The 22,083-nt window shown below is 42.3% G+C and overlaps 2 protein-coding genes across 6 annotated transcripts; both read right to left on the bottom strand.

Moving 5' to 3' along the window:
- Positions 1-218: 218 nt before the first annotated feature.
- fbxw11a (F-box and WD repeat domain containing 11a) lies at positions 219-12,642 on the bottom strand. Of its 2 annotated transcripts, none has more exons than XM_079351867.1 (13): positions 12,486-12,642; positions 8,098-8,166; positions 7,358-7,577; positions 6,728-6,914; positions 6,326-6,416; positions 5,871-6,008; positions 5,018-5,136; positions 3,235-3,484; positions 2,881-2,999; positions 2,522-2,632; positions 2,345-2,423; positions 1,680-1,844; positions 219-1,540 (listed from the first exon to the last, which is right to left on the bottom strand). In XM_079351867.1, exons 1-12 carry the CDS (start codon positions 12,522-12,524, stop codon positions 1,683-1,685), a joined length of 1,584 nt encoding a protein of 527 aa, XP_079207993.1. In that variant the 5' UTR covers positions 12,525-12,642; the 3' UTR covers positions 219-1,540; positions 1,680-1,682. The 2 variants fall into 2 exon arrangements, with proteins under 2 accessions (XP_079207993.1, XP_079207994.1); XM_079351868.1 differs by lacking the exon at positions 12,486-12,642 and adding an exon at positions 12,010-12,320.
- A 2,298-nt stretch (positions 12,643-14,940) lies between these two features.
- etf1a (eukaryotic translation termination factor 1a) lies at positions 14,941-21,840 on the bottom strand. 4 transcript variants are annotated; one of them, XM_079351872.1, is made up of 11 exons: positions 21,670-21,840; positions 21,175-21,285; positions 19,718-19,893; positions 18,854-18,993; positions 18,706-18,733; positions 18,242-18,432; positions 17,668-17,797; positions 17,365-17,538; positions 17,194-17,258; positions 16,953-17,100; positions 14,941-15,684 (listed from the first exon to the last, which is right to left on the bottom strand). In XM_079351872.1, exons 2-11 carry the CDS (start codon positions 21,258-21,260, stop codon positions 15,602-15,604), a joined length of 1,221 nt encoding a protein of 406 aa, XP_079207998.1. In that variant the 5' UTR covers positions 21,261-21,285; positions 21,670-21,840; the 3' UTR covers positions 14,941-15,601. The 4 variants fall into 4 exon arrangements, with proteins under 4 accessions (XP_079207998.1, XP_079207995.1, XP_079207996.1 ...); XM_079351869.1 differs by having other exon boundaries at positions 18,595-18,733; positions 21,670-21,839; XM_079351870.1 differs by having other exon boundaries at positions 18,595-18,733; positions 21,674-21,839.
- Positions 21,841-22,083: the final 243 nt, after the last annotated feature.

Below are 22,083 nucleotides of genomic sequence, written 5' to 3'. Positions count from 1 at the left end.
AAAAAAAAAACAAAAAAAACAAACAAGAATATCAAATAAATTACAGATTGTTGAATTCTGGGTTTCTGCAGGACATCCTGCTTCTCGCTGTTTCAAGAACAAAAGGAAGACACTGAAGGCCTGAGGAGTGAAGTATCCTCTCATCAGATAGAGACGCATGGCATAGCAAAAATCCAGCCACACATGCACACAGACAAGAACAGACAGACAGACACTCATTCATTTACAGTTGGCTCAACACTCCACCACTGTCAAGTACTTTATTCACAATAAGTTCATTTTTCTTCTTTAAAAAATCATTTTTAATATACAACACAATTTTTGACAAGACAACTCTGTTTACAGCTAAATTTGAGCTCTTGAGTTCCAGCTTCTCTCATAACCAAAGCAAGCACGTAGATGACGGGAGAGAAAATGGAGCGAAAGGGACAGATGATGAACAAGGGTCCAAGTTAGAAAAAAGAAAGAAGAAAAAGACAGAGAGAGCGAAAGGACTACGCTTAGTATGATTTTTGTACTAAGAACCAAAATACTCAAATAAAAAGAGAAAAAAAAAAACAGGAATAAAAAACAGTAAGAAAGTAAGAGTTAAAGAGAAAAAAAAGCAGAGGTGTACCGGAATGCTGTATCCAAGGCAACCTCACATGCATGTCTGTCTTTTTGACGCTTCTGCTCTGTTCTGCCGTTTCAAAAGTCCACATACACAAACACACACTCATGCAAACTTGAGTGTGCGTGCCCCCCTATTCCAAGCGGGTGTGCATCTCTGGGGGGTTGGAAGGGAGGGCAGCAGGGTAAAGGGGATTTGAAGAGAGAGAGAGAGACATGGGGGGGAGAGAGAGAGAGAGAGAGAGAGAGAGAGAGAGAGAGAGTAAGAGGGAGTGAGAGGGAGCAGGGAGGACGTCCCCGACACATTTCTCCCTCCATCACTACCTCCATCTCGGGTCCTTCCCTCCTTTCCTAGAGACGAGTAAAGAGTCTCTGTCTCCCGCATCACAGCTCTGGTCACCTTCTGTCCAACTGTGCCACCGTGTGCATGTATGAATGTGTGTTTTATATCTATAAATATATATCAATAAGCCATTCCATCTGTGGAAACCTGATTGGTGGGTTAAAAAAAACTGAGGAGCAGAGGCTGCTTAGGTGTGAAATGAGGAGAAAAAGAGGAGCTAGTGGACTAACAATATGTCTAAGTTAATACTGTCATTAGTGTACTTTACAAAATATAAATCAGTAGTTGAGGGAAAACTTCTTGGGAGAGTTGTGTTGCTTCTGTAGTGGGGGATCTTCTTTACTGTTGATATGTGTGTGTGTGTGTGTGCGTGTGTGTGTGCGCGTGTGTGTCACGGTGCTGGCAGGTAATGGGCACAAGCTCATGAGTCTGTCAGAACGAGCAAGGAGGTGGCGGGGGCAAGGTTTGAGGTGGACAGAGAGATGACGAGGAGGAAAGAGAAGAGATGGGCTCCTTTCCATGATGGGCACACCCATCAGTCAATCAGCCCTGAACTCCTCCAAGAAATGGTTCCGTTGATGGCGCCACCTGGGGCAAAAGAAAAAAAAAAAAGTCAGAGTCTGCTGTCAGATGCTGTAGAAATTTGCATTCATATGATTCAAATTTGCATTTACACAATATGTAAATCAGTCTGATTGTGGATGCATGTGTGGGTGCGTCTTTGTACCTGCTATCTAGAAATATAAGTGTAGGTGCGAGAGGGAGATCGTCCCTCTGACTGCCCGTTGGTCGAGACGTTCAGGAAGTCCCAGATCAGAATGGTGTCGTCGTGAGAACTGCTGATGATCTGAAACTCATCGAACTGAAGGCGGAACACGCGGCCAGAGTGCTCCTGAAAAACACAATGAAAGAAATGACGCCAACATGCCGTAGAGACATTCACACCATGAAGAGCTTTGATTTAAAGTCTGAGATCAGGCCACAGACGAGATCGGTGTCACGTCTCCTTTTAAAGTTCACACTCAGAAACTCTTTCTGAACTTCTCCCACAGTTACACACACCGTCATTGAGAGGAGAGGTGGACACAAATCAAAGTTTAGGTAGAGGTAAGTATTTCTCTGAACATTTTGTCCAAACCTCTGAAACAAAGTTTCAACAAAGAGGGAATATCACATCAGCTGTCGTATTAGAAAGATTCTTCCAGCTGAACTCAAAATGATCCTTCATTATCTTTTCAATGATTCTCAAAACCAACGAACACATACTCATTAGTAGAACTGTGCTTAGGCCATAAATGTTAGTTCAAATCGAGTTTTTTTAATTTGCATCTGAAACGTGATCATGAGCTCCAGTCAGCGGTTCACAAACGGCTTTGATTCAGTGATACTTACCACTAGGGTGCGCAGACATAATGTGCTGGCGGGGGCTCGTGGGTCCAGGGCTGCCTGCAGGTCCCACACCTTTATCTTACTGCAGAGAAACATGAGACGACACAAAGTCAGGAACAAAATTAGACTCTGTGCACTAAGTTCTGAGCGTGTGTGTGTGTGTGTGTGTGTGAAACTGACCCGTCGTAGGCGCCGCTGACAATCCGTTTGTTGTCGAAGCGAATGCAGCGCACCAGCTCCTCGTGACCCTCAAGCACTCGCAAACATGCTCCACACTCGATGTCCCATAACCTGCAAGAAAGAGAGGCCTTCATGAACACACGGGGAAACAGTGCAGTCCGGACTTGTTAGTTTGAAGTGCGAGGGTCTGGTAGAATGTGAAAGAACGCGCTTCAGGATCAGCAGACCCTCTATTGTCAGCCTTTTTTTTTTTTTTTTTTTAATAGACAAATTTAAGGAATCTTCCAATCAAACTGGTTAATGTGAAGTGGATTGGTATACTATTATTAGATGATGTACATCTTTAATCTCTTACACACCTGATTGTGTTGTCAGAGGAGCCGCTGACCACAAGACGATCTCTGTACTGTAGACAGGCAATACCACGCTTGTGACCATTTAGAGTGCGGACAAACTCGCAGGTGCTGGTGCTCCATACCTGAAGTGTGGCAACAAAAGGTTGTTTAACAACACATTCATTCAGATGACTGTAAATTTCAAACTTGGTCAGAGGGAAACATCTCTTCACTGAATGTATTTCTAGCGATTTTTGATGCATCACAGTCGACAGTCGACATACTTCAAACCCCGACACAACTTTCAAACATCCACATCTCTTTATTCAGTTTGTCACATGTCATCTGTCACTCGTCCTCCAGCGGGCCGCTCATTACCTTGATGGTGCGGTCCCCTGAAGCGGACACGATGTATTTGTCGTCAAAGTCCACCACGTTGACGGCGGCCCGGTGTCCCACGAGGACACGGCGTAGGCTGATGTCCGTGGGTGAGGCCATGTCCCACACTGCAATCGAACGGTCCTTGGAGCAGGTGACCATGAGGCCATTGGCGAAGCGCAGGTGAAGAACTGCCTCATTGTGATGGATCAGCGTGTTCAGTACCTCACCTGTCGTCACCTCCCACACCCTGCAGAGAGGAGGCAGAAGCAGGGAGAGATGACAGAATGGCAAAATAAAGTGAGGGCCAATGTGACAGAGAGAGGAAGGAAAAAGGGGGGTAAAGAGGAAAAACGGGGGACGTGGAACAAAGATGAAAGAAAAGACACAGGGATAAGAAAAGTGGGAAACGATAGGAGGAAGGGGTGTGTAGGAAAGAAACAGGAGACGGAGCAACGGTCAAAACCAAAGAAAATGATTTGGAGACGAGAGAGAGGAAAAGATGTGTAATGGGAGGGAAGGAAAAACAATGGAGACATGAGAGAAAATTATGTTTATTAGTTTTACAATGGACACACGCACTGACACACACAGGAGCTGCTGTGCAAAACGTGTTACTGCGCTGCACCGCCGGGCATTAAGAGTCAAATGCAGAATAAACTGGAAAAGCTGACAAGCAGACCTCCAAACACAGAGCCTGTCAAGCTGTTGCTAAGGAAGTGAAGTCACATTTTCCTTGGATACCGCTCAGCGAGTACGGCCGAAGTGTGAAGTAATGAGAGAATTCATGTTGAGCTTCTGTGTGCCCAGGTCTTTCAATGTTTGCAATAGAACCTACTTCACTGACTCGATGAAGGAGTGGAAGTGTGGCTCTACAATCTGCTGCGATTAGACGGAGGAGGCCGTTCAACGGAACGTTTGGTTCTATCGCTAAACCTTCCTCTGATCAACTTCACTTTGGTTTGATGGCTGAGATGTGTTTTACGGAGATATTTTAGAGGTTGAGGGCAGCTTTTGAAATGATAAGAAACAGAAGGTTTGTTTGTTTTGTGGATTCTCTGTTCTTAGTATTCCTTTTGACTAAACAAACTGGCCATGGTTCATCCAGCCTTTTTTTACGCCACATACGACGTTCCACGAGCACGCTTCAAGCCTCAACAAGTTGAAAAATGTCACTTCAGGCTGTTCTAATTCAGTTTAAGAAAAACAGAGAATCGTATTATTTTGAGTGGAGATATATCGTCACATAGCCTCCAAGAATTCATGTTGTTATTGTATTGAAAGTACATTTGAATTGCTGAGGGTTGCACAGTTCACTTTGAACAGGTTACATTGTTAAACTTGAGTACAGATGTCCAGTCGTCCGTACATGCATGTGTTCAGTTGGACTTAAATGAAAGGTGCATGCAGCCTCTTACAGGTTTTTAGTTTGATCACGCGGTTTGTCATTCTGTGGGCTCGACTCTCATAACGTCGAAACAAAAAACATGGTTACCACTACATGGTACTTATTGCTTATTTTAGTATCTGTATTATGTTTTAATTAACAGTCTAAATTATTTCTATAGTTCTGATTCTGAAAACTGTTTTTTATTTTGTTTAATTTTATGGACAAAATATTCAGTTAAAAGTCAAATCACAATATATTTTATTGCAATTTTGAGCATTTTGTAAAATTTTTCAAATTGCAATAAACTCTCTCTTTAGTGAATGTAATCAGTTGTGCTCGAGGTTTCTCCACCTCTATTCAGTGTGTGGCTTCCAAACGAGATGTGCATCATACCTGACTGTTGAGTCAGACGAGCCAGTTACGATGACCCTCTCATCATACTGCAGACACAACACTGATCCTGTGTGACCGGTCAGTATCTTAAGACACTCCAGAGACTGCTTATCCCAGATCTGTGAGGAGACAGGACAGCGGGAGGAAGAGAAGGGAGGCGAGAGAGTGAAGGAGAGGAAGAGGAGGAGAAAAAAGGGTTACGAAAAGGTTGCAGATTTGGGTCATGTTAAGAATGGCCTATTCTTGAAGCACTGCTCATGCCCCATTTTCCCCCACTGTTGTGCTCAGCCGTGTGTGTGTGTGTGTGTGTGTGTGTGTGTGTGTGTGTGTGTGTGTGTGTGTGTGTGTGTGTGTAAGTAAAAGCCATTCAGCTTCTCTCTGAGCGTGCGTCAGACTCAAGAACAAAAACAAGACAAATCCACTCTTTTCTTAGTTTTCTCCATCCCCCTGACCTCTTCTCTACAGTCATCACACAGATAAAAACATCAGGTAAAAGTGTTGTTTTTGTAAGAAGGATGGAAATACAAAAGAAGAGTCCAAATTCATTTAGTCAAAAGCTTTATGAATGTCAATTTAAGAGTTTTAGACCGTCCTGCTCTTGTTCCTGAGAAGTGCTTTTGCTTCAACGGTTGTCTTATTTTTAAGTCTACTGATATTAATGACAGCATATGGAAATTACCCATCATGAAGAAAAATAGTTATTTTATAGATTTGTAAAGCAAAGATAACACATTATCTTGACTGCCTCTGAGTTCTGTAAAGATAAACAGCCACCAGGTGCATGTGGTCAGCGGCAAAGAGAAGTGAGAGACCCACGTTTGATCTGTTCCTGTGATATTCACGCCACACGTACCTTGATGGAATTATCCCTAAGGCCACTGATGATCTTGTCATCGTCGTACTGCAGACAGTAAACCCCTTTACTGTTTTCAGAGCGACACTGAATCCTCTGCAAGTTGTGTCTGCCGCACCGCCAATTCGCCTCAATAGTCTGGAAGTAGAGGACAAACGACGAGAAGCTCAAACACGGAAGAGGATCAAAGAGGTAAACGACAAGACAGGAGGTAAACATCCCGGTGTGTGAAGTCATTATTAGAGGGGACTGACACAGACACCAGATCTCGGTGGTAACACCACTAACATGAACTGAACTTTAGAAATGAGACGTAGTCATGTATTAAGAATAAACGCTGAGATCACAATGAATCAGTAATATGTGGGATGGATACTCTGGCCTATATCTGCTACATGAATAAAAATCAACAACAAAGTGTCATCTTGAACTGAATCCATCTCTATGTGTCTTACCTCTATGTCTTGGATGATCTTGGGATAAAGGGAGTGATAGTAGGAGTTGGGTGGGACCTCCGTTGTGCGGTTCTTGAACAGATATTTCTCCCTAGAGCAAAGATAGAAGAATATCATCTGCTTAGCATCGACCAAGTTCAACGTCCCCATTTTGTACTCAAAATAAACACTCAGGATCTGCCATGTATGACCCTTCTGCCCCCCCCCCCACCTTTATCCTTCAATCCCAAGCTGAAAACTTACAAGCAACCTGAAAACAAGACCATTACCTAATTCCCCTCTACTTAGGATTTCAGTGTTTTCAGGAGTGCCGAGGGTTTTAATATCTTCCCCAACAGCAAAAGCTGGGTTGTTAAGCCTACATGTGCGTGCGTGTGTAAATGGATCATCGTCTTTCCTCACCACTGGTGTCTCTCAGACAGGCCTTTCCAGAGAGGGTCTGTGCGGACCATGCGTTCGATGAGCTTCTTCCACAGCATACCCTCGGAGATGACCCTCTGCCACTCCTTGCACACCAGCTCTGCTGAGCATAGCGACCGTGCATCCAGGAAGGACAGGATGTTCTCTGCTATGTGATCCAAGCCTTGTGCTGAAGAGTGGGAGAGAAGAGGCAGAGTGAGCGGAGGATCGCCTGCTCTGCTCAGTTTTTATCTGTGCCTTGGGCTCATTATGCTACTTTGTTTTCCAACAGCAAATCTGTGCCTTTTTTTTTAAATTTAAGATTTAAATATGATTTTTTTTTAAATGATCTTTTTTTTAAATAATTTTTTTTAGAATTTAATCACAAAATAATGTAATTTTAGGCCCACCACCTCTATTTTAAACAGTGTGTAGTTTAATTTTTTTTCTCTCAATCAATATAGTCATCCTGACACAGCAGAAAACAAGTCTTGTAAATGAAGGCATTTGTCCAAATCACACAAGAAAAAAAAAAAAAAAATGTATCTAACTTCACACTGCAGTCCAAAAAGATGGCGCACGCGCTCGAGCAGCTGCTTCGAAATTTTTTTTCTTTTGTCTTTATGTTTGTACCTGGCAGCGCAGTGATGAAGTCCCTCTGCAGCATGGGTTTGAGGTAGGAGTTGATGTGGCCGTGCTGGTAGTGGCACATACGGGAGATCAGGCGTTCGACAAACTCCACCTGGTCAGCCTCCGACCACTGGTCAAACAGAGCGATGCAGTGTTCCTTCTCCTTCTCGTAGTTCCCTTCTGATGGACGCTTGCGGGACCCCACGACAGGACCATTACTAAGCTGTAAAGATCCGGAGCACATGGAGATTGATTACATATAAGTTTACTTGGGTTACATTGTTACTCACATGAAATCATTATATACAAAAAATGTCTATTTGACTTTGGAACATAGTAACTTTTATTTGCTGTATAAATTCTTCTGATAAATACATCTTTATGAACAGAAAACTTTAGACACCACACGTACAGTAGCCTCATATTGTTTCAGAATCAACTCTATTACAGGTCAGCTTCCATGGCTGAGGATGAAAGCTCTTTAAACAATAAAGCCTGCAGGGCTGCCCGTGTATAAGTGGGAATAGAAGGATGAATTTCACCTCAAACAGAGAAATGAGGAGAATGCCATGAGAGTAGCAGACTTCAAAGTTTGTAGTGAATCCAAAAGAAACGTCATGATGTATTTTTATCAAAGACGTAAAGCCATTCAAAACTGTGACTGGAATACATGTAACCTGTGTTTGGTGTAGAGAATCCAATTCAATAGTCTCATGTATACATTTTATGTCACACGAACAAACCTTGAGAACTGTGTTCTTCTTTGGCGATAGATCATCCACCAGGTTTTGTGACTCCATGCCCGATGTGTTCTGTGGATAAACAACAAAACAGAAACAACGTGCAGGTTAGTGTTTTGTTCTTTACACGTGTATGTGCCTGTGTGTGTGTATGTGTATGTGTGTGTGTGTGAAAGGCAGTGTGAGAGCCAGAGCAGCGGTGTGGACAGCACTGGACACAAGAGTACCACGAACACAGCCAAGGAAAAAAGTAACTATAATGACTTTTGAGGCGTGCACACACACACACACACACACATGGAGCGAAAAAGAACCGAGCGCTGCAACTACAGGTTTCTATTGGCTCGCGTGTCGGTGATGGGGGCTGAGGAGTCTGGACAGGAAATTAAACTGGAGCATCTTGGGTATGGTCACTGGAAGCAGCTCAGGCATGACTTAAATGAAACTAAAAATCAGACAATAGTTGCAGAGCATGTAGAGAGGAGAGCAAAGAAGGGGAGGTAACCTTATCCAGCACACTCTTTAACAGGTGTATCACAAACAGGCGAGGGAGACCTAAAACATTTGAATTATAACAGGTTAAAAAAAAGTGACTAACAGAAGGAGCGGCTGACCTTCCACTTTTGCTCTTACCACTTGATAAAATAACTATTATAATAAACAATGAAATAAAGCAGGTTCCCCAATTCTGAAACCTAATCTAGCATCCTTCTTAGCATACAAACAACGAGAGGACCTGAGGCTATGTGGATATGCTGGTGTTGAGAGTTCATCTCGAATCCAAAGGTTTCCGTATTGTTCCATCTACGTCATCAAAATATTTTCAGGTTCCTGAACCACAAACCACATCTCAAGCAAACGCTCTCTTCATGATACAACTACATCAAACAAAAGGGACAAGGAGACAAAGGATCAGGTTAAGTGCAGGTTTCCTCTTCAGTTGAAATTCCTTTCCTTAAAATGTGCATTTCCTGTTCCCTGATATGTTTGCACACTTCTTTTGGAGAAACGGGCCAGAGAAGCCTGAGAGGGTGACAGTGGTCCTGACAGAACCAGCCCAAGGTCACGGTGTCTTCGTGGACGAGGAAACGTATGAATAGACTTTTGTTTTCATTGATATTTTACCCATTTAAAAGTTGGATTTCTTCAGAAGCCGAAGTACTGCCATTGGTTGACTGAACTGGAGCTGCTTGTCAATATAGATGCACCTTATTGTAGAGGTATTATATTCTATAATGAACCCAACACGCCCTCAAAAATGTGCCAGAGGAGTTTCTCTGACAGAGGGGTGATCACATCCACATCGACAAACAAAGACAGACAGGGGGGTCATCGACCAAGACCAGAGCAGACAGAACGAGGAGCCAAGGTGGCACCAATGGTTGGCGTTGATGGTCATGCAAAGCAGATTAAATAAAAGAAGAATAAAAAGGAGAGAAAAATAAAAACAGACAGACCAAGAGGGCCAGGCAGGCAGGCAAGCATGTAGCCTCTCAGAGCGTGGAAGAAAGACCCCTCCTCCCCCCCGCCTCGGCCCTCACACCTTCAGGTAGAAGGGCAGTAAACGTTACTCCTCAGTGTGGTGTTATTCTCTGGTAGCCCTGGAGCCTGACTCCAAACACACCAAAGTTCTTCTTTTGTTTATGTTTTTAGTTTATATGATCTAACAAAATGATTGTTTGAATTCTTAGGAGTTCTGGGGCCTGATTGAGATGTGTGAGCCGACTTTAAGTGATTTTATTTCAGTCAATCGGAGTTTTTATAAAGCTACAATTCTGTTTTAAGCTGCGAGAGTTTGAGGTCGCACCAGAGAAGGACCTGAGAGCAGTGCGCTTCCAACAGGGAGGAAAGGGCAACGGAAGGTGAGGAGGTAGGAGGGTGAGTGGGTGCTGTCCGCACCAAGGTGGTATGACGAGTTATGTGGAGTGGGGGAAGAAAAGTGAAGGATGAGGAGATGGCGAGGGAGGAAGGGCAGGGAAGGGAGAGGAGAAGGAGCAGCAGAATTAAGAGGAGAGAGGCAGAACCTGGTTGTGAGCCCGGGTGGAGGGGATGCTCTGCAGGCACCTGAGTGCACACAAACTCTCAGCCACCGAGGAGCAGCCCAGCCAGAGAGAGCGAGGCACAGAGCACTGTGTGAAAGAGAGAGAGGAAGGGAGGAAGGGAGGAGAAGTGGACAGGGTGAGGGAGGTAGAGAAAGGGAGGAGCAAGAGACCCAAGATGAGAAGTAAAGGTAAAGAGAGAAGGGGGTTGATGAAGGTAGTCGGGAGGGGGAAACCAAAGGAGATTGTTGGATGGATGGATCAATGATCGTCCGGATGGATGTAAGTGGCAAAGAGTTTGTGAGGAACAGGACAGGCAGAGTGCGGAAAAGTGTAAGAGTTTGTAAATAATAAGAAAAAACAAATGAGATTTAGTTTGAAGTTGAGAGAAGGTGGGTGTGTAACCATCAAAGGAGAGGAGAGGAAAAAAAGGGAAGGAGGTGGGGGATAGTGAGGGGAAAAACCAGTATTAGAGCTGCACACACATTGGCACAGTGAGCGCAGGAACACACACTCCTCCACACACGAGAAACAGACTGATAAACATACACACAGAAGCATTATTAGACATGAATTGGGTGGGGATAGGTAGAGGAGGGGAGGGGCTATTGGTAAATTGTCCATTTTTGTCGCTTTTTTTTTAAGCGAGAGACCCCATCCACTGTTCTGCCATCCCCACTCCTATGAGTGGTTAGTGAGTAACACTGGGACAAAATATAAATCAAATTAAATACACAGAAAACAAGACGTTTGTTTCTTTAGGCCACGAGGAATACAGTCTCCAAACCTTGGGCAAATGTGTATAAATATGTTTAAGTCTCCTTCAGTGCTGGGAAATAGTCATGGAGGGTTTGGTCGTCATACAATGTTTGATTTTGAGTAATAAATCACAGTTCAACACAACTAATAATAATGTCTTACTCTGTTACCATAAAGGGACAGTGAGGAGCATTTCTGTATTGGGCTTTTGAATTAGTGATTTAAACTTCAGATATTAAATATTAATAAAAAGGCAAAAGACTAGGTTACTGAAAAACAAAGAGAGAAATGTTTCACATCTTTATCCACTGTCTGTGTCCAAGAGTAATTTTGGTCGTTGTTGGCCTATAGTTAAACTTTAATGGTGTCTGTAAACATACGTTGTTTGTAAACAATCCTCCTTTAGAAAACAATGACATTAAGTGCTTATTATGTTATCTTTTTGTCCAGGTAATTCAATAAAATCTAAATATTACACCCAGGCCTCACTCGCTTTGTTAATACAAAGTATGGCAGTGTATATGATGTTTGTTAGCGAAGCTGAGGGATGGGTTCATATCAACACCTGCGAAACAACAGCAAACTTCACTCTGTGTGTGATGCCTCAGAGAAACAATACATCTGTACACCAACTTATCTGGCGTCTTCATTACGGCTACTTTGACCTTTCTAATATTATTGGCAGCTATAAGTAAGCTAACGTTAGCATAGAGGCTTAGCCTATGAAGATAGCTAATCACTTTACGAAAAACGATTACACTTTTTTTTGGCAAATCAGATATTATGGTGTTGAAAAAAACGATATCATCGTGACAGCTGACATCTCGTGTGATCAAAATGAGATACTGTCTGACTTTTTGTATAAGCAGAGGCTGTCAAATATAACTAGCATTTTTAGCATGCTAGCTAATAGGCTAATTGCTACCTCGCTAATCGTGGTAACGCTACGTGAATGAAAAAGCACTACACTTCCTTCTACGCACTTTAAAAATATAAACAGACCGGCAGTAGTCGACCGATTTAGCTACACACTCCGACATCGTGGCATTGTTGTAACAGCTCGACACATCGATTACAATGTCAGTCGTCTTCACATAAACAAGAAAATATAACATACCCATAAATTTAGGTGGTTCATCGCCTTCTAGCCTGTGTTAGCTGGATGGCTAAGTATCAGGTGGGGCCCTGTTAAAGTGGCGCAGCGTCACCGCAGTGAACGCTACCCCGACACTCCTGCGCTGTCTTCGGCCGACGACTCAACAACCACCCCGTAATTTTACACGCAGATGACCAAACTAGTCCAAAACCTGCGTGTTTAACATTCGTCTGACGTTGTCGTGTGAAGTATTGATAATCAAAGGGAGCAGTGTGGGGACATTTTTTATACAGAATGTATCGCTAGTTTCAGGCCCTCCCTCTGCTTTCAGGTCCCCCCTCCTCCTCCTCCTCCTCCTCCTCCTTTCTCCTCTCCCTCTCCAGACAAGCCGCTTCAGCCCTTTCCTGCCGTCGAATCGAGGCTCGGCGCCTCGTTCAATTTAGGAGTGATACGGATCACTTCTAATGTCCAGAGTTACCCGCTGAAAGAAATCTTACCATCAACTCCAGCGTTTTGTCCTCCATCTCCGGCTCCATGTTGACGATCCCCCCCGACACTCGCTCTGAAAATGGAAACCCAGCCCTGCGTCGGCGGCCCGCAAATGCAGAGACGTCATTCACTTCGCTCAACCACACAGCTTCGGTAGGGCAGTGTCAAAAGGGTGGGTGGGGGGGATGGAACGCCCAGGCAAAGAACACAGCTTCTGATTGGATTCATTTTGTCAAATGGGCGGGGTTTCACGTCTTAGCCATGCATTGATTGGCTAAACGTGCTACCAAGGCACCCCCTCGGTGACTCCCCCAAACAAAAGGGCAAATGGATGAAGATGCTGTTGCTATCCTGAAGAGGAATACGCTAAGGCAAAATCAATCATCCGCATAGCTTTGCCATGTGATGCTGGTGGATGTTGAGCATTTTTTGAAGACAATTTTGCGATTATTTTATTGTTTATTAATATCCAGCTGCAGAAAACATGAATATAAGTGGTGATGAAAGCTGACAGATTTCTGTAGCCTAGCCCCGAAGGTAAGGTGATGAGAAGATGCTCGGGTCTTTTCAGGACATTCAATACATCTGCACCGGTGGATGTTGGTTAAATGAAAGGAGGTGCATAATACGAGGGATAAATATGACGGAAGTTGGGTAGGCACCTTTTTTAAAAAAAAAAAACTTTAAATAATCTGGATTGATGTAAGATTCTGTCATGTCTTGCATTTTCCAGTGCTCAATTTAAATGTTAGGAAGAATATGTGGTGAATTTAATACTCAGGGAGAACTCGAAGAATTACAATAAACTTGTGGTGAAAGTCAATCCAGAGACAAGAACATATTGCCTATTGCACTAAATGAGTACAGTTTTAAAATGAACACTGAGGAAGTAGCTCTTTGTTTCAGAAGTACTTTATATGTAATGCTCGTTTTTTAAACAGGTGTCTGCTTGCAGTAACCCTTACAAGGCTGTGTGGCTGTGTTTGATATGCAGGAGTGAATAAGTCATGGCACTGCTGATGTTTTCCACAGACCATCAACAAACATTATGACTGACAGTGATTCACCTGAGGTTAGGTTACATAAATCCCAATTACTTTCAAATAAAAGGGATAATTTCTTGGAAGGAACTCATCACTTGTCTTTGAAAAAGCACATACCCAGGCAGCATGTTGACATTTTCCCTGTACCTTAAGAGAACCCTCATGTTACGATAAAAACAAAGCTCAGAAAAGCAGAGGTGTCTTGTAACATTACTGAAGCTGAAGTAAAAAAGGATTTACAATTTTTAAACATCCCAATATTTAAGTTGGCCAGGATGCACCAACTATATGTAATTCATTACATTAATCTAAATAAGTAGTACCAGTAGATCATATTGTGACAAAGGCAACCATGTTTTCAATTACTGAAGTGAATTGACTATAAATATGTATTTTAAATAACAGCAGCTGGGTTATATGTACAATTTAGTTGTAAAGCCAAAGAACAGAGGAGGTGAGACTTCTGTTCTATTTGGTCAATCAGTCATAAAGATATGTACTCCTAATCTAACTTTTACCATAAAACTAACCTTGGGTTTTTTTATTTAATTTTTTATATATGATCTTTCCTTGTATCTAAAGAGTGCCTGCTTTTGACACATGTACTTGTGAAGTAGCACTCCTCAACAATTCTATTGGCATGTCTTTTTCTAAAATGTAGTGGTTCTGATCAAATCTGTCCTTTTTGGTTAATACAATGTAGCATGTAGGCTAACTAAAAAAAGAGACAGGATGAACCCCTCATACCCATCCTAACACACAAATACACTTAGTTTCAATGACATCGAGTCTATATGAAAAGATCACATCTGCTTTAACCACTTCATATTGATCCCTTGAAAGTCGTCATTTGAATTAGAAAAGTTTAACAACCACTTGGAGCATTTTTTTTTTCTGTATCTTGTCCTGATGAATCAGAGTGAACCAAAATAAAATAATGGTCTGGTTTATTTATACAATTTCAGCACACAATGCTATGTAAACACTCACCTTTTTCTTTGAAGTTTACTATCAAGGCAAACCAATTCTGCTTGAGATCACAAGTACAAAAATGATCTTCAGGACTGAATTCACAAATTCCTATTATTGACTTGCAGTGAAATTGAATGTGTCATCGATGGAATCTTGTCAATGGGGTTCAGATGTTCAAAAATGATTGCTTCACATTCTGTGACGCAGGGGTCCTAATAAAAGCCTTCTTATATCGTACACCAATTATACATTTTAAACTCACTTAAACGTGAGTTTGTGGATCCCATAAACAACTAAATCTCCCTCGAGCAGGCAGCAATGTATATTCTCACAAAGACTATCTGAACATAATCCATTGACATCAGGAAAGCAGAGAAAAGGGCGGGCCTCCCAGGAATGACACAGACACAGCACAGGATTGAGACTACACCAGATGAGGAGGTAGCAATGGTTTTCAGCAGTTCAAATTTAATACTTTGTCCCCCTTTCTCTACAGAAACCCAGGTAAAAAAAATCCCCCACTCTCATAAAATACAACAGCAGCAGTTACCAGTAAAAAAATGAAATGCAAAATAAAAGAAAAAAAAAATAGAAGAGAGAAAGCATAGTAGGGAGGAGAGAGATTCAGGGTAGGGCTATGATGAGGCAAGAAAGGGAAATTTATTTTCTGTATGGGGGGAGGAAGTCCAAAGTTTATCTTCAGACCGGGTTAGGGGCAACGAGGAATCTGGGAACTTGCTGATGTGTTCATTCAAAATGGAGGGGAGCAGAAAAAAAAAAAAGAGAACAAAAATGAGTCGAGTCCAATCCAACTAGGGGAAGGAACCAGCACTCTAAGGCAGGGATTTATTCAGGAAGGGCTTTCTCCCTCTCTGGATGCAAGAAAATCTCACTCCTCTTCAGCCGGTGTGATGTACTCTGTCTTGTGTACAGATGAAATGTATGTGCAAGTTTGTGTATGCAACAGGTAAATTGGAAGGTGTGTCTGTCATATATACGGTCAACACAGTTGCACCTCTCACTTGCTGCAAGAGAGGTGGCATTTTTCTTTCCTTATTTCTTCATTCATTCCTTTGCTTTTTTTTCTCCCAGTATCAGTCCCCGACTACCTAGTAGTCATCCAAATCAAAGAACTCATCGTCCTCTCCTTGGTACTCCATGCCCTGGAAGTCCACCCTGTACCGCAAGATACCTGAGGAACACAGAGATGACAGATGAGTAAGGGTAATACGATGGCTTGTCAGTTTGTGAAATGTTTTGTTGGATCCTGGCAGCACGTTTAGAAACCCTTCCCATGTAGCAGATGGAGTAATTAGATTATTCTCTCGCTCCTGACTAAGAAACCAAACGCATCCCATTAACCGTCACTGTAACGAGGAAATGTTCATGGAAGTGTAATTCATTCATTTTCAATTCTGTTACATGATGAAAAAGAAAGGATTCAACCAATGTGCATACTTAAAATGTAATAATTCTTTAAGGTTATGATACACCAGTGTTTAAAAAATACTTTACTAGTAGAATTAAACCAATTTAAAAATGTTTTTTTAAATACTTCCACATTCACAAATTATATATATATATATATATATATATATACATATATATATATATATATATATATACACACACACACACACACACACAAGTTATGCCATCTTTTATTCTCTTAATGACAAACAAATGTTTGAAACATTTAGCCTCTGATAGTTGAAGGGATAGTTTGTTACTTTATGAAGCAGAGGGAGTTGACAGCATGAGGTGCAATTACAGCACAGTAAGGAATTCGGGCCCTTTGAAATTTCCTTCACTTTACATCCTTTTCTGCCACTTTTCTTTGACAAAAACACTAAAGTGTTTCAAGGACGGAGAACAGAACGCCCTGTCCCCTTCTACTGTATCCAGATCAAAAAGGCCCAGATAAGGAGAAGCCGATCTCGCTCGAGTGGAGGAATCTATTTCTTCACTTTCCAGTTGACAACACTATGTTTCTCCATGGTCTGAAAGGGCATCTTTTTAGCACATGGACCCGAACCACAGACTGCCCCTTAAAGGTTTGCATCTTCAGTTCATGGAATGAAGCCAATACTTATAAATAGGTTGTGACATTCTTGCAATCACACTGCACTGACTATCAATGTCCTTATCGTCGCTGATCTAAGTATAAAAGCCGTGTAGATCGAGGATATGTATAGTGTTATAGTATTTTTGAACGTGTTCCCTGCAGAGATACTTCTTTTTTTACATCTTTTTTGAGCTGGTCTTATTTTCTAAACCAACACAGATTACAGAGGACAAGAGGCCTTCTGGAGCAAAAACAAAAGGAAAACTTTTCTAAAAGTACTCCTTATATTTTGCAAATGTGTGTAGGATACCAGAGAATACATGATGGAGTTATCCTGCTCATCAGGTTCAAGCTTTACAAATGTACAATTCCAGTGCTATTGATTGTGTGCTCACCCCCAATGCCTCCAAAGCCCTTGACAAACTGGGAACCTTCCTGGCTCTTGTCTGTGACTATCTCCAACGTGGCTCCGAATTTCTTGTAGTTGTTGGCAAACCACTCCAGCAGTGGCATGCTCTCGATCAGCTCGTGTTCTTGCCCCGTCTACAAACACATTCAGAGTCAGAGACACATGCCATGACGGAGAATGGGCCTATCCTAAATCCAAGAACGAGTCCTTTCTTGGGTAGTGCTCACCTCCTTGTCTGTGAAGTGAGACTTGTCTTTCTCCTGCTCTGGCGTTAGGTACAAAGTCTTCTCATCTAAAAAAAAAAAAAGGAAAAAAAAAGGGAGAGGCATGAAGATTATCACAACTTAACATGTTTAAGGCCTTGTTTCTGAGAAATGGGATATTTGTGGTATGAGTACCATTCTCTGCTCCGTTGCTCTCTGCCCCATGCACACGAAGAATGTAACGCATTGTGTCTAAGTTCTCGTAGACTATGAGGATCTCCACAGCTCCCATCTCCAGGGCTTTGAGCGTGTCCTCCACACCGAAACAGTACTTCCCCGTGTCCTGGCTGATCTCATCGAAGTACCGCCCTGCACAGAGGGATAATCATTGGGAACATCTCTTCTTAATCAACAGAAGCTCTTAAGTTCTGAGTTGGGTTTTTTTTTGTAAGGTGTTACTGAACATAGTTGTTCCATTATGTCAATTACACAACCTACCTATGAGCTTCTTCTCCTGGATGAACTTGACATTAGAGAGAACCTCTGCTGAGAGCTCAATAGCCTGGTTGAAGCCATTCTCTCCTCCATATGAGATGTCCACCAGCTTCAGAACTTTGGCCTGTAACCTCTTCACAAAAACAACAACACAACAAACGGTTTAAACACGCAGTAGAGACATCCATAGGGTGACAGAATTGAAAGCATACTAAATGTGAACAGCCATTCATTACGCCTCCAAAACCAGCAGCTTAAGAGCAATATCATAACATTTTTAAACAAAAACTACGTAACTCATTACATTAAGCTAAACGAGTAGTATCAGTATATCATATTGGTACAGTAAATTCAATGGAATAAAAATAATAACAGGGTCATAATATCTTCTGGTTGTATTGACTGAATCTGTCTTTTCAGGTATCTATCCCTGCAAGTGTAGCATGTACTAGCTTAACTGAGTTTATATACTGCTTGATAGTAAATGGTAATCGACATTGGATAGATCCTGAATTTTGGATAAATCTGGAGGAATTACACCCGTTGTTTTAACAGACTCACTCAGACATCGACTTACTGGGTCAAACATGTCAGACTGGCTGAGTTCTGTCTTAAAGTCTGCAGATCCAGCCAAGACCATTCCAGCCACATTAACTTTGTCGTTGGACACAAAGAGCTGGACAGCCGTCTCAGCCACTTTTCTCACATAGTTGTGTCTCTTCTCCATTCTCAGACGAGCAAAACGCAGAGCAGACTGCCCTCCTCTGCCTGAAAGAACGATAGACACAAGAGAAACCTTTTTAAAAAAAAAAAAAAAACCCTTGAAGGGAAAACTACATGCATGAGCTTCAATATGAAACACATTTTCTACAATTATCCCTGGGGTGTAGTTTAACAAAATCAAAAGTTCAGTGTTGTGTATGACAGTACCGTGCTTCTTGGGTAGATCCACAGTGAACTTGTGAAGCACCTCCCTGGTGTTGCCCTGCAGTGTGCCAAACAGTGCCCCACTACCGTCGATCACAATAAAGCCAAACTTACTGTCGTCAGAGAGCAGGGCTGTCAAAGCCTGTTAGGGGAGAGTGAAGGAAGAAGGATGGATAAGAACATGACAGAGTATAATAAAAGACAATAACTGTTACATACAAAAAAAGTCAAGCACTCATTGAAACCATGCAAATGCTCACACCTCAGTATGGAACTTGTTGTCGCAAAGGTACAGGGAAGTGTTGATTGGCTTAAAAGGCTCAAAGTCGATATTGACTTTCTTCTCCTTGCCTTCCTCTGTCACAATGGTGCCACAGTACACGACCAAACCATTGGGAGGCACTAAAAAAATTCAGAGGAAAGTAGATAAAGACAAGTAGAAAGCTATGAAACAACTGCATGGACAGTCAAAAGGGCATGAAGAAGAAGCCAGTATCAGCAAATGTTGTGAAATGTTTTGGTCATGATTCCCTCCGTTAACAAAGACCATAACCTTTCCGTAACAAACATTTGTCTCCCGGCTTGATGTTTATAATTTTCAATCATGACATGAGGTAAATGCTAACACTCTACAGATGGGTAACACAGGCCTGGTTGCATTTATACAACTACCCACTTTAAAATTCAATACTATAACCAACACAACATTTTCTATTTAAACATTTGCCTATAATTAACTAGCTTGTCCGAAGCAGAAAGACACGAGTGCATTGTTCACCATACATGTGATCAAATATAAAACATTCCCATGCTGGGAAAGATGACTACATTCTTATGATTTCTTGAGTTTAGAGCACTCTTTAGTTTAGAGAACATTTCATTGTTGATCAATCAGAAGACAAAAGCACCTCTGAGCTTTTTAAGATGCTGAAATGTCATCTCTTTGTTAGTGAAATTAGACAGTCTGACGTAAATAACAGTTATACATGAGATCTGACTATCTCCCTGGAGTGACTGAGAATGTCAAAGTCATTTTAATAGAAATGTTTCTTGACAGAGATTCTGTCCAGCAACCCTACACAAAAAATGGCATGAAAATCAGCGGACTCAAGTTTTGAACACATACCCTTGTTGTACAGCTTTAGTCTTTGTTGTACGGAGGTGATGGCCCCGAGTACCGAGAGCCTGTTGACTCGGCTCTTGATGTTAGAAGCAGTGCCAAACTCGTCAGCTAACATCTTGGCCACTCTAGATATCTGGTCCTTGGGAGGGATGATCAGTGAGATCATGCTGGTGCCATTACTACAGAGACAGACAGAGAGAGAAAAACATGATGTTTACATAAAACTGAACAAACACAAAAAAGATACAACAGGATGCAGTGTCCAACAACACATAATAAACATGAAAAAAATACAACAAATAAAACTCAAATATACTTTAAAGTGACCCTGACATGATTGGTGTTACACACACCTAGTATGACCAACTTTGATTATTTGGAACTTCAACTTTTACTCAGTTATTTCTTTTAACCTTTGGGAATTTAATCTCATGTGATTTTGTAAACAAACAACCTTCCCCAACAAAAAATCACCTTGACAGAGGTAAAAAGGTTGAGGGTCAAATAGAAGGGGCTTTTCGGCTATAAAGTATACAATCTCTGCCCTTGAGGCTAACAACTGCTCTACACTATCTCTCTATTCAGTACATATCAACAGACAAAGCATGCCAGTACAGGCTGACACTGCACATACAGACAGTCAGGCAGGTAGCAGCAGCTGGATGAATATAGGGCAAATGGTCAACTGTGACATGGCAGGCGGTTGAGCACAGGACGGCCAATTCTGCGCAACACTTCACATCAAAGTTGACGCAGAAAAACTGCAACACCCATACTTTACATGTCGTCAAATGTCCCAAACGCAATTCGTTGGATTGGCCATTAAATAGCCTGTAATACTTTAATAAGTCACCGAAAAGCTGGGTTGCCATGAGGTAACTGCCCATGAACTCTTCGGGGAGAAAAGAAGGAGCGACATAATCTACACGAACAAAGGCCTTGTAAACGTCATTTAAAGACTTAACATTAATCCGACGGATCATGTGGAAGCGACTGTATGCTAACCGGCCTTCATTTCTCATCAACGTGCTTTCTTGTTAAAGACACCCGTGGCGGCCTCTTTCCTCATATGACGTCTATTAGCAACACAGCTAACCTAAACGTTACTAACGTTTACCCATTTTAACAACTTTAAGCATGATACTGCGCAATGTCACCCATCAGTAAAGAAGCCTCATGACGAACATTTTACCCAATAAACAAAACATTTACAACACTCAGACCGGCTAAATTCCCTAGCAGTTCTAGGCTAGCGTTCAGCAGTTAGCATGCTAGCTAGCAGCAAAAGTAACGGTAAGCAAAGTTAGCTATGCTAAGCTAACCACTCCCAAATTCGGCCGCTCTGATCCGATCCCCCAGCTGTTGCGGCGGTCATCATTCACACCAACAACTTAAGCCACAAATCTAAGGACAGCTCACCCGCCCATAGCATCGACACACAGCTCATATCGATCGCTTACCCACGGGCAGCTTCCAAACTTTTGATCAGCTTCTTGATTTTCCATATCTCCACGTTCCTGTCCGCCGCGCTGGGGTCGTCCGCCATCTTTCTGCTGTAATCGCTTCAGCACCTGAAAAGGCGTAAAAAAGAACAACACAACATTACATATGAACCTTACACTATCCGGATTGACTGAAAACCATAGCCCCAAGAAGCCTATATCATTTTTAAACTCTAAACTAGATGGTTAGGGTACCTCAACACAAGTGGCGCGGTGTCCGTTAAGGCACCTGACCCGCTCCGGCAGCTGGACTGACCGTGAGGGAAAGACTCTGCCTGGGCTGCCTCAGTCAGTAAAGTGCGCGGAGAATAACAGGCCTACAATCTGCCAGGCCCTAGCGTCCACCCTGTTCTTACCTAATACGACCTACTTTCCCTCGGGTGCCGTGAAATAACCCAACTATCGACTTTTCAGAGTGAAAATTTATTGGAATTAATGGAAGCGTTACGGTACCTGCCTCGGACAACGCCGCTCCGCTCCGCTGTCTGCCGCTGCACTACGTCGAGTCGGTGGTCCGAGGAGTGACGTTGCCTTCGCGACCGGTTTCTCCTCCACACGCCGCGCGTGGTGCTATCGATGGGGCTCACATGTAGGAGGTGGTTAGGAACTATGGCGTTCACTTCCTGGAAACCACATAGAAACCAATAAGCAGCGATTGCATTTCCACGTCATCATAAAAATCCACATAACGATTGGACGAAGCCAAAATCATCGTCAAAACTAGGTGGATCTTAGTAACAGGGAGTTATGGGATTTGTAGTCAGGCTGAGGTGATATAAAGAACTAAGTTTACCTAATTTTTACTCGTAGAATATAATGACGGATTTGTTATTTTTTAGCTTTGTACAGCGTCTTATAGTGTAAAAC

Source organism: Symphodus melops (genome assembly GCF_947650265.1).
Source record: "Symphodus melops genome assembly, chromosome: 9".
In the NCBI taxonomy this organism is placed as follows: domain Eukaryota; kingdom Metazoa; phylum Chordata; class Actinopteri; order Labriformes; family Labridae; genus Symphodus; species Symphodus melops.
The sequence above is the reverse complement of the archived record's forward strand: the minus strand, read 5'-3'. Positions and strand labels throughout refer to the sequence as shown.

What these genes read in the sequence shown, in the direction of transcription:
- fbxw11a (XM_079351867.1), bottom strand. Translation starts at nt 12,524, where the DNA reads ATGGAGCCGGAGATGGAGGACAAAACGCTGGAGTTGATG. An exon ending in TCGTCTGACTCAACAGTCAG is followed by an intron (nt 3,485 to 5,017) that starts GTATGATGCACA and finishes TCCTCTCTGCAG; the next exon opens with GGTGTGGGAGGTGACGACAG. An exon ending in CAGGGGACCGCACCATCAAG is followed by an intron (nt 3,000 to 3,234) that starts GTAATGAGCGGC and finishes GCCACACTTCAG; the next exon opens with GTATGGAGCACCAGCACCTG.
- etf1a (XM_079351869.1), bottom strand. Translation starts at nt 21,260, where the DNA reads ATGGCGGACGACCCCAGCGCGGCGGACAGGAACGTGGAGATATGGAAA. An exon ending in GGATCTACCCAAGAAGCACG is followed by an intron (nt 18,433 to 18,594) that starts GTACTGTCATAC and finishes TCGTTCTTTCAG; the next exon opens with GCAGAGGAGGGCAGTCTGCT. An exon ending in AGTCTGACATGTTTGACCCA is followed by an intron (nt 17,798 to 18,241) that starts GTAAGTCGATGT and finishes GTTTTTGTGAAG; the next exon opens with AGGTTACAGGCCAAAGTTCT.